Source organism: Lepidochelys kempii, chromosome 9 (assembly GCF_965140265.1).
Source record: "Lepidochelys kempii isolate rLepKem1 chromosome 9, rLepKem1.hap2, whole genome shotgun sequence".
In the NCBI taxonomy this organism is placed as follows: domain Eukaryota; kingdom Metazoa; phylum Chordata; order Testudines; family Cheloniidae; genus Lepidochelys; species Lepidochelys kempii.
Genome location: NC_133264.1, coordinates 28,780,822 through 28,797,705, shown reverse-complemented (window position 1 = coordinate 28,797,705; position 16,884 = coordinate 28,780,822). Strand labels below are relative to the sequence as shown.

At 42.9% G+C, this 16,884-nt stretch overlaps 1 protein-coding gene across 1 annotated transcript in view; it reads left to right on the top strand.

The window, feature by feature from the left end:
• Positions 1 to 2,785: 2,785 nt before the first annotated feature.
• The window catches only part of LOC140917276 (carboxypeptidase B-like), a 28,747-nt gene continuing 14,648 nt past the window's right edge, over positions 2,786 to 16,884 (top strand). Inside the window, exons 1-6 of the mRNA XM_073359727.1 lie at positions 2,786 to 2,856; positions 2,967 to 3,042; positions 8,637 to 8,761; positions 13,081 to 13,180; positions 13,272 to 13,373; positions 14,230 to 14,331. Of these exons, the coding sequence (XP_073215828.1) occupies positions 2,786 to 2,856; positions 2,967 to 3,042; positions 8,637 to 8,761; positions 13,081 to 13,180; positions 13,272 to 13,373; positions 14,230 to 14,331 (576 nt within the window). The remainder of the gene's footprint in view (positions 2,857 to 2,966; positions 3,043 to 8,636; positions 8,762 to 13,080; positions 13,181 to 13,271; positions 13,374 to 14,229; positions 14,332 to 16,884) is intronic.

Below are 16,884 nucleotides of genomic sequence, written 5' to 3'. Positions count from 1 at the left end.
ACTGGGCCCAGCTGCTCCTGCTTCCTGTCCTACACCTTGAGAAATATTCTTCTGGGTCCCTAGTCACATCCACCCCCACTCCTGTAGGCATAGCCTGTTTTATAAGGAAACTGGAGCATAGGGGAAAACTTGGGGTCTTCTTCCTATACCCCATTAGAGATGGCCTATCAGGCATTGCCACTAGCTAACCTTTTCTATCAGTTCCAAATATATATGGCAATGGTTTACTCATCCATGTCCAGCTGATGTGCTATGGTCTTGTAGTCATAAAATGAAGGGAGCAGCTGGTCTATCCAAATTTAATTTGCTATTTGATTTCTCCCTGAGCTGCCACTTTATCATACCGATATTGAACATTTATCTAATACAGTTAGAAAAACAAGACCATGTTTAGAGCTAGCTTATGAGATAATTTGACACATAATCATCAATCCTGGGATGCAAAATGAACTACTTCAATAAGATTCCATGTCACTAGTTTTCTCTGACCTAATCTGTAATGGACACAGCAAAGACTGTCATCAGAAATTATAATATTCTACATAGCTTGGCAGCTCAGTAGTACTAGCAGTAAAGCTGGGTTAGGGATTGTGTTGGAAACTGCATGAAAAGGCACAAAGAATTTCTTAAAAGTGAATTCAAACGCTGCAATCTGACAGTCTTCTATTTCTGAGATGCTTCCTAGAGCTCAACAGGGAATGATGACATCTGCGATTTGTTTGATTACTTCTTGTGATCATTTATTCATTGCAAGTTCTGGGCTTGATCATTCTGCTTTATTGTCTTAGCAATGTTCGTGAGACCATACCATTTTATCAAATATGGTAGATCTCATCTTAAAATTAAAACTTTTGAAGTCTTTGCATTATTGTTTTGGCAGTCTGTCAGAATAACTCCTGCTGTCATCCTGCTTAGCGGACTTGACTCTGAGTAAGATTATTGTTTGTGGCAATGTGCAGTGTCACAAAATTAGGTCATTAGTTGTAAATTAAATTCAATCCTTATATTTTGGCAAATATAATTCTCAGGTTATTCTCAGGTTATTAAGATACGTGCAATTTGGGAATCTTGTTTAAACAACAAATTCATCAGGGATCAGACTGTTAGGTGCAAATGGCTGCATATGTTGGATGTTCCAGTCTTAACGTATTTTCAGGCTGTTCAGTGTAGTTTTGCAAAATTGCCTCCCAAAAGTATAATAGGATATTCACGTGTGGAATCATGTTCATTCTTAAAAGAGGTATCAACAATTTGGGCCAAATTCAAACAACCATCTCTGGATCAAAGAGCCTAAATTATATCATATGCAACCACAATAGCATTGGGAGTGGAACAGACTAAATGGAACTTATATATTGCATAAATAAAGTCCATCATAAAACTTGTGGCAGCAATATTTCTATAAAGGAGAAAGTTTTGTCTGATTAGTGCACTGAACTAGTGCTTCGTCATTATACATAAAAGGATTTATACAAAAAAGGATATATTATATAATGTAGGGTCAAAATCTGTGGTCCTTATTTGAGCAAAAGTCTCACTGTATTGATTACATTTGAATTCAGTATTCATTTTGATTGTATATGGGCCTCCAAATTTGACTGACAATGTTCATCCTCATACTCAACACACAACCCTAAATATTTGCTCACCTCTGTTGAAAGCCTCATGGAGCTATTTCTAAGTAGAATTCTGCTGTGCTGAGGAATATCTAAGAAACATACTAGTTATTTCAATCTCCTGCATTTCCAAATTGACTCTATAGTTTCTAAACTGGGAATATAAATATGTTGATCCATTAGTTAAAATCAAAATACAAAACTGCAGCCATAAAGTCCAGTTCTGCCCTTAGTAAAATGTATGGCTGAAGCCTTAGAATCTATAGGACCACTCAGACATAACTGAGGACAGAATTTAGCCCTTACACTCCATTTTTTGTACATTTGGGGATAGCCCATCAAAAGCACTTGAAAGACTAAAATACAAAGTTTAAGTTAGTACCAGTGAACACAATGAAAATGAATCTATTGCTTGGTGAATTGAGTAGTATGACATCTAACTATCTGAGTTACATGTTTTGTTATGAGCAAAATAGAGGCAAGTACTATTTTTCCTTTGCAACCACCTGTGTGCATTTTTGCAGGTGTGAAATGGAGGGAACAGCTGAAAAAATGGCCCTTTATTTATATGACTACATTTCATTTGATTTTCTTTGTCCATATGTGGTACCTCAAGTAGAGTATTATGTGAGCATTCAGAATATACGAAGGGTTAGGGGCAAATTCCTCCTAGACATTTAGATTAAAGATGCAATGAATCATCACCTAGACAATCACAAGCAATGATCCCCACCTCGCTGAATGATGTACAGGACATGTACAGTGCCCCTGTGGACTACAGAGGACTGTAGGCCCAGTTAGCATACAGCTTGTGCACCCAATTTGTTTTCAAGTACATTAATTGAATTACTTTGAATAAAAATTCATGAAAATTGTTCGCCAGTAATTCACAAGTGAAAAAAAAGAGCAAGATTCATCATATAAATTCTCCGCTATGAATAGGTCATCCAGTTTTAGTGGTGGGCACCCTGAGCCAGCTGTGAGACTCTCAGCTCTGTTTCCACAGGTGTGCGACAAAATACACAGTTTATAAACAATGGACAGATAAAACAAGGACAGGAGAATAATCAATCAGCTAATGTAAGGCTACTTTGCTGAGTGATTAGTAAAGAGCAGGGTAAACTGGATTATAAAAGCAGCCGAGAATAATCACATGCCCTTCTAAAAAAATGTGGGCTGTATTGGTTCTTGTAGGTGCCGCAGCTGCTTCAGCTCCACTTCACAGTCACCACTTTGATGGGTAAGAATTCAAATTAAGGTTAAACCAGCACTTTTTTGCTAAACAGAACTCTCTTAGCTGACCTGCCTGTTTTAATCATACCTTTTTCTCCCGCCTCCTCCACCACCAAGAGAGAAGGTGTTTCGTGTAACACCACACAATGAAGAGCAGGTAGAATTCCTCAACACCTTGGCCAGCAATGTGCAGGTAATTAAGATGGAGTTGGGTGGGGGAATAGATTGTAACTTAAAGCTATTTTGTTTTACCAATATTGATCTAAGAAATACTGCATGTCATACTGCTGAATTAGAGGCCTGATCCTGAGTCCATTCAAGTCAATGTGAATTTTCCTGTTGAGGGAGCCGGACTAAGTTATAAGGCAGGAGCTAAATAAACACATTTCTAGAAAATCTAGCTGAATAATCCAAGCTGCATGTTAAAAACAAGAGAAAAATGTATGGTACGATACTTTTGAATACATGTTATGCTAAACACCACATGAAAATTCCAGTTTCCAGTGGTTTTTACCTTAATAATTACAACAGAATTTGTTCACTTAGAATTAACCTAAAAAACTAGGCTCACATCCAACTTCAACTTTCCTTTAGCCTCTCATGCGATATATTTTCTTCCTTGGATTTTCTTTAAAGCTTCCTACCCTGCCCAATCAAGCTGCCAGTTTTTTTACTGACCTTGATGTAGGTATATGATGACATGATGATGACGTAAAAATAATAAGGACAGCAACTGTGTTTTCAATACTTCCTTTCAGCTTTGATGTTGTAAAATAGCTGTGGAAAGAAAAACCACCATCATCAGTGAGATGAAAACATGACATTTTTAATGATGTGCAGAAGTGGAGGCGCTCTCACCAGCGATAAGGTGATATCATCTGAGAAGGCCAGGCTATTGGTGTGCCACTGCCTTCTCACCCTCATTATATAAATTAACATGTCACACTTTCTTTCAAGTGTGCCTTATAAAGGAATTAAATTAGAGGGCTGGTTTTTCTTTTTCCTAAAAAATGAAAATCAAAAATCTATGCAAAATTATGGCCAAAATAGTTGACAATCAGGACTAGTAACCAGTTTTGGGATAACAGCTAGCTCACACACAAATACAGCATTCATGGATGGACACACCAGCCACAACCTCCTTTATACTTTGGGAGGTGACGGCCAGAGAGGGGGCATAGCCAGGAGAGATGGTGAATTGGCTCCTTGCACAGCACCCTCTACTAATAGGACTTTAATGAAGCCACTAGTGAGCCTGAAAGCTGACTAAACCCAAAGGAAGTCTGTGGCAGTACCACCACCAGTCCTCTCTGGGATGAACTCCCCCATCTGGGGAAAGGGAACAGTTACAATTTGTACCTTGTACCAGATTTAGTGAATCAGGCCCCAAATTATTTATACACACAGTGATCTCCATCTCATAGATTTATGTACAGTGCGTGTACAGTGCTACTGTGGACTAGAGATACTCTGTGGGCCCAATTCTGCAGATACTTTGAAACCAGCATTCTCATTGATCTGAATAGGTGTGTAAGGAATGCAGAAGCTGGTCTTATCTGTTGTAAAAGGTAGTTATAATTCATGCACATAATTAATAAATTTAATATTTATGCTGTATACAGTAATAATGGGGAAAACATGCTGGTGCCCATATAACAGCAGACTTGATCATCAGGAGTGACAATATAGACTACAAAAGGACCAAGAAAACTATAATCATCTTTGAATCAAAAATTACTATTCCAAGTGAAATATACTTGAAAATATTTGTTGTTATTGGAATCAGAGTTGCCTGTACTTTAAAACATTTATGCTTGCCAAAACTTCCCCCCTGACATCCTTTAAAAAAAGAAAAAAAACTTTGAACTATGCTTGAAATTACAGACTGTGAGGAAATTGCATAGTAAGGAATATTCACATAAGGAATGGTATGACAAAAGTGCAAGTAAGATAAAAATAAAGAAATAAATAATAAATAGAGCAACAACAGAAACAACAAAAGATGTGATTTTTTTTATTATTGTTAGGAAGAGAAAGTTATAAATCTTAAATAGTGAACACACATTTATCATTGTATATTAAGATGACAGCACTCCCTGCTTACATTATTGTAATCCCCAAGGTAATAATATTTTGTTCATTGCTTAGATTCCAAGAAAAAAGATGTCTTTACTCACATCAGTAGCCTTTACTCATGCAAGTATGCTTATTTAGTCCCAGGCAAAATGTATACACCTGAAGGTATAAATACAAATATAGCCCCGATTGCTCAAACTTTTCAGTCCCCCCCCCCCCCCCCCGTAGCGAAATCAGTCCTTGCCCCCCCTACATTTCTGCACAGGCAAGGCTTCCTCGGCAGAGGAACTTGGGCTAAAGGCAGAGCTGGGGATGGGGGAGGCGCTGGGGCTAGGGACAGACAGATCTGGCCTGGGGGTGGAGAGAGAATGAGGGCAAAGCCAGGCTGGGGGTGCAACAGGGGCGGAGTGGAGCTGTAGCTGGGGGCAGAGAGGGAATGAGAGCAGAGGCCACTTGGGAGTGCAGCAGGGGCAGAGCGGAGCTGCAGCTAGGGGGTGGAGCTCGTCTGGGGGCAGAGAAGGAGTGAGATCAGAGCTGGGCCTGGAGGCGGAGCAGAACTGGGGGCTGAACAGAGTTTGGGGAGGAGTGAGGCTGGTGGCAGAGCTGGGCTGGGGGCGGAGTGGGGCTGGAAACATGGCGCTCCCGCCCTGCCCCCTGTGGGGACTGGCTCCAGCCCCACTACATGCCCCCCAAATGTTCCTCCATGGCCCCCTAGGGGGGCACACCACACAGTTTGGGGACCACTGTCCTACGGACCTACGCCTGCAAGCAGATATCCAAAGTCAGACCACTGAGCCCATGCAGATCCCCACTGACGTTAATAGGGTTCTACCCACGAGTTTATTGCAGGATCAGGGTCTAAGTGCCCAATCCTACAGTCCTCATATAGACAAAATTCTCACTGAAATCAAGACTTTTGGCTGCAAGGGGATCATAGTTGGCATTAGTGAGACCATTACTGTAATACTGTGGACAGTTCCAGTGTTCACTCTTCAAAAAGAATGATGAAAAATTGTAAAGGGGTTGGAAAAGACCTAAAAGAATGATCCAAGGTCTAGAAAACTTGCCTTTATAGTGAGAGACATAAACGCCAATATATTTAGTTTATCTAAGATAAGGTTAAGGGGCAACGATCACAGGAAAGAGATTTCAGTTAGTAGACTGCTCTTTAAACTTGTAGAGGAAGGCTTAATAAGCTATAATGCTCAGAAGCTGAAAATAGATATAGTCAACTATTAAAAAGGCAGAAAGTTTTAACAGTTAAGACAGAATCATAGAATTTTAGGACTGGAAGGGACCTTGGGACATCTTCTAGTCCAGTCCTCTGTACTCAAGGCAGGACTAAGTATTATCTAGACCATCCCTGACAGGTGTTTGTCTAACCTGCTCTTAAAAATCTCCAATGACGGAGATTCCTCAACCTCCCTAGGTAATTTATTCCAGTGCTTAACTACCATGACAGTAAGTTTTTCCTAATGTCCAATCTAAACCATCCTTGCTGCAATTTAAGCCCATTGCTTCTTATCCTAGCCTCAGAGGTTAAGGGGAACAATTTTTCTCCCTCCTCCTCCTTGTAACAACCTTTTATGTACTTGAAAGCTCCCTGCTCAGTCTTCTCTTTGCCAGACTAAACAAACACAATTTTTTCTATCTTCCCTCATAGGTCATGTTTTCTAGACCTTTAATCATTTTTGTTGCTCTTCTCTGGACTTTCTCCAATTTGTCCACATCTTTCCTGAAATGTGGCACCCAGAACTGGACACAGTAATCCAGTTGAGGCCTAATCAGCGCAGGGTAGAGTGGAAGAATTACTTCTTGTGTCTTGCTTACAACACTTCTGCTAATACATCCCAGAATGAAGTTTGCTTTTCTTGCAATAGTGTTACACTGTTGGAGGGGTGAAAGTAACTGAGGCCACTTACTGGTACGGGGCAGGGTGGCTCTGGTCCCCGGAAGGGGCAGGGCCTTGGGTGGAAGGGGCAGGGTTGCGGGGGTCAGCATCCCCCAGCCAGCCCTTCCAGTCCAGCTGGCCCGCGCTGCCCAGGGCTCCCGTATTGATTTAAAGGGCCCGGGGCTCCGGACGCTGCTGCTGCCATAGCGGCAGCAGCGTCCGGAGCTCTGGGCCCTTTTAAATCGCCGGCCCCAGGGCAGCTGCTCCCTTTGCCCCCCCTCCCTGCCCGTCGGCGGCCGGGGGGGCCAAAAAGGGCAGTAACATTAAAGCGCTGCAGGGTCCTTTGCCGTGTCCCCACTCATGCTGGAAACAGCAACATTAAAGCGCCGCGGTGGCAAAGGACCCTCCTTAAAGCACTGCTGTGGCAGCGCTTTAATGTCCCTGCCCCTTTTGCCTCCCCTGTGGGTGGCCCTGCTGGTAGGGTCCGTACCGGCAGGGCCGCCGACAGGGGGAAGGGGCAGTGAAATCAAAGCACTGCTGCGGCAGCGCTTTAAGGACGGTCCTTTGCCGCGTCAGCGCTTTAACGTTGCTGCCCCTTGCCCCTCCTCCGTCGGCGGCCCTGCCGGTACGGACCCTACCAGCAAGGCCCCCGACAGAGGAGGCAAAAGGGGCAGGGACAGTAAAGCGCTGCCGTGGCAACGCCTTAATGTGGGCTGGGTATGGGCCGGTGCGGGTTCCTACCGGTACGCAGTACCGGCCCCTACCAGCTCCCTTTTACCCCTGCACTGTTGACACATATTTAGCTTGTGATCCACTATGACCATCAGGTCCCTTTCCACAGTACTCCTTCCTAGGCAGTCATTTTCCATTTTAATAATTATTAATTAATTATTGGAACAACTTACTTAGAGACATGGGGGATTTTCTATACTTGACGTCTTGAAATCAAGACTGGATATCTTTCTAAGGCCACGTCTACACTACCCACCAGATTGGCGGGTAGTGATTGATCTATCAGGGATCGATTTATTGTGTCTAGTGTAGACGTGATAAATCAATCCCCGATCGCTCTGCTGTTGACTCTGGAACTCCACCAGGGTGAGAGGCGGAAGCGGAGTCGATGGGGGAGCGGTGGCCGTCGATCCCGTACCGCGAGGGCGCAAAGTAAGTGATTCTAAGTCGATCTAAGATATGTCGACTTCAGCTACGCTATTCTTGTAGCTGAAGTTGCGTATCTTAGACCAAACCCCCCCGCCCCCCATAGTGTAGACCAGGCCTAAAAGATGCGCTATAACTCAAACAGGACTTATGGTCTTGCTGGAGAACTTACTGGAAAAGAGTCCATGGCCTGCGTTATGCAGGAGGTCTCACTTGATGATCATAATAGTCTTTTGTTCCTAAAAATATATGAAAGATTATATTTCTAATTTACTCACTCCTCAGACGGACATACACTTTTGTCCAGAAGTTGTCTTTGAACCTGAATGCTCATCTCCTGCCTTAGGCCCCAGTCCATTAAAAGCTCTTAAACATATGCTTAAGTACTTTGCTGAATTGAAATCTTGGAAAGCGGTCACTGCCATCTGAGCAAATCTACATCTCAGAATGTGTGAACTACATGTCCTAATACAATCATTGTAGTTAATTTTCCATGTGATTTTATGTTTAATTTTAGAAAACTTAGGTAGATTAATGGAATATAGCCCTGGTGCTGTCTTGAGTTAATGGAATTTGCCTTATTATCATATCAAGCCACATCTATGTTACCACAACATAGATACCAACCTAACAATCGCAATTTCATCTGTTCCACTTTTCAGATTGATTTCTGGAATCCAGAGACCATCACACAAGTAAAACCAGAAATGAGAGTTGACTTCCGGGTTGAAGCGGACAAGTGCTTTGATGTTCAGAGTCTCCTGGAGCAGAGTGGAGTGGAATATGAGTATGTTTTTTTTCTTATTTAGTATTTTGAATATAAGAAGGGTAAATACTGAGAAAATTTACCCAGCCAACCCTCCCATAACAGAAGGGCCTTCCCATAACAAACCTCTAACAACAGAAAGGCCATAATTGTTAGTCAAGATATTTATTAATTAATTACTAATTATTATTATTGTAGCCCCTAGAGACTGCAATTAGGTTTAGGGTCATGGGCAGTGGGTATCAAAGGCTGGGGGAGGCTGAGCCTCCCCAAACACAGCCCTGCATAGCCCCACTCACTTTCTGCCACCAGACCTCCTCCTGCTTCCCAGCACTCTGCTATGGGCGGCTCTTCCCCTGTGGCCGGGTCTCTGGGCTGGGACTTATGGGGGCTGGCCTACAGCCAGAAATTCTACCTGGCACTCCGGGGCTGGAGGCCATGCCGCCCGCCTGCCTGGCACTCTGGGGCTGGGGATGCTGGGGGCTTTGATGCCCACCCACCTGGCACTCTGGGAATGGGGGGCAAGCTGCCCACCTGGCACTTTGGGGCTGAGGGGTCTTGCACCCCCCGCCCTCCCAGTGCTCTGCAGCTGGAGGCGCTCGGGTGGCCGCGGCACAGGGGAAGGGGCTCTGGGTTCCGGCGGCAGTGGCAGGGCCTCGGGCAGAAGGGGCAGTTCGGCCTCCCCGAGCCGGGGCTCACCTGCTGCCCATGATAGATAGACACTGTAAAAACATATAGTAAGAGATTTGAAGAATTTACAGTATAAAAAGTCAAAATAGACAAAAGGCAAGAAAAGACAGAAGCCCAGCAAATTGAAGTGAATTGCCAAAGGCCAAACAGCAGTTCAGTGAGACTGGAAGAGGTTTCCTCATGCAAACAATGTTTTCATTCATTTTTAAGTATCATCATAAAACTAGTATCCAGGAGTTAGAAACCTAGATTTCACAGATGCATCTGTTTACAAAATAATCCCATAGTGCTTTCTGAAACTATCTGTCCAATACAACACCTTGAGCAACATGATTTAGTTACAACAAAGAATATTGAATCAACTCATCTATTTATTACTGAATGGCTACTGAGCTTTGTGTGGCTTAAAAGCTTGTCTCTTTCACCAAAAGAACAGGTTTCAGAGTAACAGCCATGTTAGTCTGTATTCGCAAAAAGAAAAGGAGTACTTGTGGCACCTTAGAGACTAACCAATTTATTTGAGCATGAGCTTTCGTGAGCTACAGCTCACTTCATCGGATGCATACCATGGAAACTGCAGCAGACTTTATATACACACAGAGAATATGAAACAATACCTCCTCCCACCCCACTGTCCTGCTGGTAATAGCTTATCTAAAGTGATCATCAGGTTGGGCCATTTCCAGCACAAATCCAGGTTTTCTCACCCTCCACCGCCCCACACAAATTCACTCTCCTGCTGGTGATAGCCCATCCAAAGTGACAACTCTTTACTCTGTGTGTATATAAAGTCTGCTGCAGTATGCATCCGATGAAGTGAGCTGTAGCTCACGAAAGCTCATGCTCAAATAAATTGGTTAGTCTCTAAGGTGCCACAAGTACTCCTTTTCTTTTCACCAAAAGAAGTTGTCCAATAAAAGATATTATCTCATCCACCTTGTCTCTGCATTAAACAGTGTCTTTGATGGTTAGAAATTCAGCAAATTAGTCATCTTATTCTTATTTAATCCAGGAAAAGATCTCTTGGGTTATCAGTGCCTTCTGTTAATGCTTCCTCCTCCTGTAGTAACTGCGAGTCTTTCCACTGACTTGAATACAAGTCAGATCAGGCCTTAGGTGGAACAGTTGCAGTATTATATACATTTTCAAGTCCCCTATTGATCTCAAGGAAATCCCACACTTAAACAATGCTCTAAGGAGAAGAGTATATAATCAATCCCTCCAAATAGGTCCTGGATCCAGTTATCATCATGAAGTTGTAAGGGGACCACATATATAACTTCTTACAAAGTCTTCCAATATATCTGGTGCAGTACTATTCAGTCCCAGAAGCTCCTAGGAGTTATCACTCCTAGCAGCACTCGAGCAGTATGGACGAATTCTGATAGTCCTCATGCCCACACAGTGAAGGACTTGTGCTGCTAAATCACTTTGGCGCCTTTGAAAATCCCACCTCTAATTTATATTTTCAAATCACTATGCAAACACTGAGCCAGGATCAGCAATATGTTCTGGCTCCTTTGTGCCACTCTAGACAGCTACCAATAAGATTTATGGAGTGTAGTTTTAGCCATGTTGGTGCCAGTATATGAGAGACCCAAGGTGGTGAGGTAATATCTTTTATTGGTCCAACTTCTGTTGGTGAGAGACACAAGTTTTCTGAAGAAGAGCTCTGTGTAAGCTCAAAAGCTTGTTTCCCTTACCAACAAAAGTTGGTCCAATAAAATATATTACCTCAACCACCTTTTCTCTCTAATAAGGTTTATGGCTGACTTGTGCCACCATAGTAGTACAAAACAGCTGGAGCATATGGATATATGTGGACCATTAATTGTATAGTGGGTAAGTGAGTATTATTATCTCATTTTACCAATATACAGAAACAAACACCAAGTCAAGTGGCAGAGCTGGATTAGGGTAGACAAGCTTTTGGCTCACAACCCCATGCTCAGTTCAATAGATCAAACTCCTTCCTACTAGATCATGCAGCTCTCATTAAATTAGTCCGTTTAATCTACTAAATCTCTGTTTTCAATCTGTTAAGAATCCATCCCTGGAGACATTTGCTGGAGCCCCTTAACATATCATAGGACAAATGTATGCAAAATAACTAATGCAAATGGGACATTTACAAAAAAATTACCACTAATATGAAAGCAGAGAACTCAATAGTTATCTGTGGTAGTAACATTATTTCATTAAAAGACATTAAAAGACCAAACAGTTTCTTTTTCAAGTCTTAAGAAAACCACAGCAGTGTTATTAATGCTGCACTTGCCGCGATAATTGTATTTCTGACATATTCAGAGTAGCCCTATGAAGGAAAGACCCATATATTTTGGCAATAAACATATAATTATAGTTCTTAAGAAGATTATTTTCAGTGCTCTTACTGCTCCCTTATAGCATAAGAATCCATTGAAAGTAGGATTTTCTGTTTGGCAAGGGAGTTACACTGGTATGTGCTAGAATTTCCTACATGAATTTGCACAAGTTCATGCACCTGTCTTCTGACTGCGAGGCCATGAGGGTGGCAGGATGTCCCTGACAAACTTCAACAGAATGTCCTTGTGACAGCCAAAGTAAATACAATTCTTTGATCTGCAGCTGCAGTGCCCTGAAATTATGTCAATGCAACCAGTTCAAGTGTTTCTTATGAAGGCTGGTGTTGCACAGCAAATTGACCTCTCACTCTTCTATCCAGATCACTTTGATCAAGAACATATTGTTTTTGCAATCTTTGACCCTCTAGCCATTCAGGGTAAGACAAGCACTGGAAAAACAAAAGTTAGAGTATCTGGAATAAAAGCAAACTTTCCAAGGTACTGCCTGATGATAAGCCTTATCCATTAGTCTCAGTCCATGGGAAAGGTGAGTGGCAGAGATCCAGCCAGAGGCAGACAGGACTTCAGTGCCTGTGTGATGTTTGTTTGTTGGATGACTGCATTCACCTTGCTGCAGCTGGCATGCAACAAATACAGTAGAGCTGGGAACACTGTTCAGTCCATTGGCATTATGAGGCTGCCATACCACAGCTGAATACTGGGAGTTTGGTTTGACAGAGAGGGGGTTACCATTTAACAGATGTTTGCTTGGTGGTGCTTTTTCAATGCATTGGCATGTTACATCATCACCTTGTGACATTATGGGGTAAATGTCATTCTGTGCTATCAACTCAACAAAGGCCCTGTTCCCTAGAAGCTCATGTCCACAGGCAAGAAAATGATGGCTGCATAAGCTCACACTGAGGTGAAGGGGAGTGGGCTGCTCACCGAGGAAGAGCACTTGCTCCATGAGCTTATCCTTAGAGCATGGGGAAAAGAAGGTTGTTAACTTCCCTGCAGCTGACCCAAAAGAGCTTGCATTGTAGGGGGTTGGGAGCAAAGAGCTGGCCTGGTGGACAGCCGCTGGCCAAGAAGAGCCCATCCTTGGAGCAGAACATAAGGCAAAAATAGGTTAGCTGTGAATTCACCGTACTGGAATATAGTCCAACCCAAACACTTCATTTCAGAATCACTGTAGTTCCAAATGGTAGATCAATGACATCTGTCCAATGCTTTCTCCAGCAGGGAAAGTCAAATTTGCTGGACAATTTCACCTCACTGACAAGTCTTCTTTCTAGAGTTGATATCACTGTGGGTTTATTGCAGAATTCTGATCGACAACCTGCAGACGGTACTTGATGCTCAGTTTGACAGCAATGTTCGTGCTACTGGACACAATTATGAAAAATACAACAACTGGGAAAAGGTAGTCGATAAATATGCTACACTCTTCATTCATTAATTGCTTTTGAACTGGGGTTAGAGATGCCATTTAACGTAATGGTTGTATTAAACAGATAGCTGCTTGGACCGCTGACATTGCTGCTCAGAACGCAAACCTTGTCTCTCGCACTCAGATCGGGACTACATTTCAGGGACGGCCCCTATACCTCCTCAAGGTGATTGTTTTTAGTTTCTTTTTACCAGTATGGTCTGTTCTCGTAACTTGAATAAAATTACAATATTTATTAAGGCCTCACTAACTCTAACACGTATTATAAATTCTCTAGGAAATCAAAACAGATTTTGAGAGCTACTTTTATTGTGAATTTTTATCCTTTTGATTTAAGGTAAAGGGTTTATAGAGTGAAACCCATAATAAATATTTTGGAAGTTCAGACCTATAAATTTAACCAAATTCCTGTGAGCAATGTAAATGATAATCTACCTTTATGTAAGTGTTAACACCATCTGTTGTTTGTAAACACACTTACCATAAAAGGATCTATAAATGTCAGTCTAGCTGGCAACAGGAAACAAACAAATTTCTCTATCTTCTTCAGATGTCATTTTCTGTCACGTAACTCTTATGAATAAATAAGATACCAAGAAATAAACGGGGGGGCGGGGGGGAGGGGAGAGAGCGGAGGGGAGTGAGAAACAGACAAAATCACTTACCCAAAACAGCACCAGCATTCACTAGAATGTATATAACCAACTTGGTCTTTTCAACTAATAATACTATCATATGAAATCTACCAACACTGTGTAGTAATGAAATATTCTGCGAAAATATGAGCTTGTCTGCATTAATAAAAAAACAAAGCAAATAGGATTGTACTATTTTAACTTAAACAACTTGATTGTCCAGAGGGGCAAGAATATATTCTGATAGTATTAGGTTTCCAATTTAATCAAGGAATATAGCTCATACTGCTGTCAAGTTTCACCTTTAGAGTCACCAGTCTGGAAACAGAATATTAATAATGTGTACACCAAATAGGTTGTTTTTTCATGACATTTTATTTACTATAGGTGGGGAAAAGTGGTTCAAACAAAAAGGCCATCTTTATGGATTGTGGTTTCCATGCAAGAGAGTGGATCTCCCCTGCATTCTGCCAGTGGTTTGTGAAAGAGGTTGGTAAACTCAGTAACAAAAAAGAGTTTTCACAAAATAAATCAACTTTAGAGGAACCTGACACAGACTATAAAAAACGTGAAACAAATACAATAATATGATATCCTGCAGTTCAGTCCTTGGCAGTTTCTAATCCAGTGCTTTCTAATTTTATTCTCTGATTTTGGATTTGGGTTGGAATAATACAATTTGGGCTCCAATCTCCCCTTGATATGAAGTATATACACACTGTCGGCCGGATCCTCAGGACTGGCCATTCGACACCTGAGCAGCTTGTGGAAACAAAGAGCATCAGGACGCCACAGGGATGTGATGACCCCCAAGGGGGCCCTTCCAACATCCAGGGATTGCTGCAATCTGGGCTGCCTCTTGTCACTGGCCACATCCACTACACGAAGGACAAAGCTGGGAGGCAGAGGCATAGTGCAGACTATTCTGCCTGTCTGCCCAGGGAATCCCAAGGCAACCACTCAAGTTTGCTTTGAGGTTTTAAGTATTGCCCTTTAATTTCCATTAAAATTATTTAAAAGAAATGAGCTACCCATTCTCACTGTGGTAGGTATGAATAGAATCCCCTGTGCATTGTGACTGGGCAAGGCCAGATGGCTATGGAAAAGTAGTGGGAGATAGATATATTAGCTCCAGGCTAAACAAATCCCTAGTACCAGGATAAGTGAAATGGCAGCTGCTCCAGGTCAATTAAGACACCTGGGGCCAATTAAGAACTTTCCAGAAGGCAGGGAGAGGGCTAGGTTGACTGGGACACCTGAAGCCAATCAGGGGCTGGCTGAAACTAGTTAAAAGCCTCCCAGTTAGTCAGGTGGGTGGGCATGTCAGGAGCTGTGGGAGGAAGTTGTGCTGGTGGAGAGGCTGAGTAGTACACACCATATCAGGCACAAGGAAGGAGGCCCTGAGGTAAGGGTGAAGTGGAGCTTGAGGAAGTGAGGGCTGCTGTGGGGGAAGTAGCCCAGGGAATTGTACATGTCATGTTTCTACAAGGTCAGCTACCATAGCTGATACTATTAGGGTCCCTGGGCTGGAGCTCAGAGTAGAGGGTGGGCCTGGGCTCCCCCCTGCCCCCACCTTTGCCCCCTGATTAATCACTGAGACTGGGAGACAACAGAGACTGTGCAAGGAAGGATAACTTCTCCTCACCTCCCTCGCTGGCTTATGATGAAAATGGCTCAGTAGACTGACCGTTGTCCCTAGAGAGAGAAGGGTTACATAGAGGGTCTCAGTGAGCCTCTGAGGCTAGTGAAATCAGCCAGGAAACACGGGACCCACGGAGGCAAGGACAGAGCTTTGTCACAGCATATATGTATAGAAAGAGAGGTGATAGACGGACAAACCAATGAATCTGCTTCATGTCTGTATTATTATAACACTATAGTAACACTACGAATCCAGTCATGCGCTTGGCTCAATTTGTGATGTAGAAGTTTTGACATTGAATTCAATGGTTCAGAATTAAGCCCTTTGTGTGATTTTAAAGAATGGAGAAGTCAAGGTAAATTGAAGGAGGCATCTGAGTGTGTATTATAGAAGTAGGATGGACACCTGTCTTCCTAATGCTTCATATTCCCAGGTTTCTTAGAATCATTCTTTTCCTCCAAGAAAAGAAAGAGAAAGGGTAGAAGCTTTTCTTCACCTAAACAGAACAAGAAGATTATGGAAATGTAATCAAAGGCTGGGAAGACAGCTCCCTACATGTTGTATTCAGGGGGAGGAAAATAATAATGTTGGTATTATTTGCCTCAGAGTTACCACTTCTTACTGTTAAAATGTAATTTGTTACATATAATAACAAATAACATTTTTCTGTAACTAGAAAGCATCACCTTCTATTACATGAGACTCACACGTGAAGTGAGGTTCACTCCATGCTGGCTTTATGAATTCCTAAAAGAAATATAAGTTTCTACTCACACTCTCTCTCTCATATCTCCTAACACTGCATAGGTAGGGAGTGCTGGTGAACATTGTACACACAGCCTCCTCTAAAGGGAAAAAGATACACTCCTCTTCCACAGAATAATCTTTAAAAAACAACTCCGTGCTGCTTAATTCTCAAATTTTATAAAAATTCCTACATTTAAAGGTTTTAAAACAGAAGCAGCAGAAGGCAGTTCAGGGGTGGCCAACCTGAGCCTGAGAAGGAGCCAGAATTTACCAATGTACACTGCCAAAGAGCCACAGTAATACGTCAGCAGCCCCCCGTCAGCTCCCCACCCCTGCTCACAGCACCTCCCAGCCACCAGCAGCTGCACTGATCAGCGCCTCCCCCTCCCTCCCTGCACCTCCTGATCAGCTGTTTTGTGGAGTGCAGGAGGCTCTGGGGGATGGGGGGAGGAACGAGTGCATGGCAGGCTCAGGGGAGGGGGCGGGAAGGGGTGGAGTGGCGGCAGGATTTGTGGTAGAGCCAGGGGTTGAGCAGTGAGCACCCCCCGGCACATTGGAAAGTTGGCGCATGTAGCTCCAGCCCGGGAGTCGGTGCCTATACAAGGAGCCGCATATTAACTTCTGAAGAGCCATAGGTTGGCCACCCCTGAGGT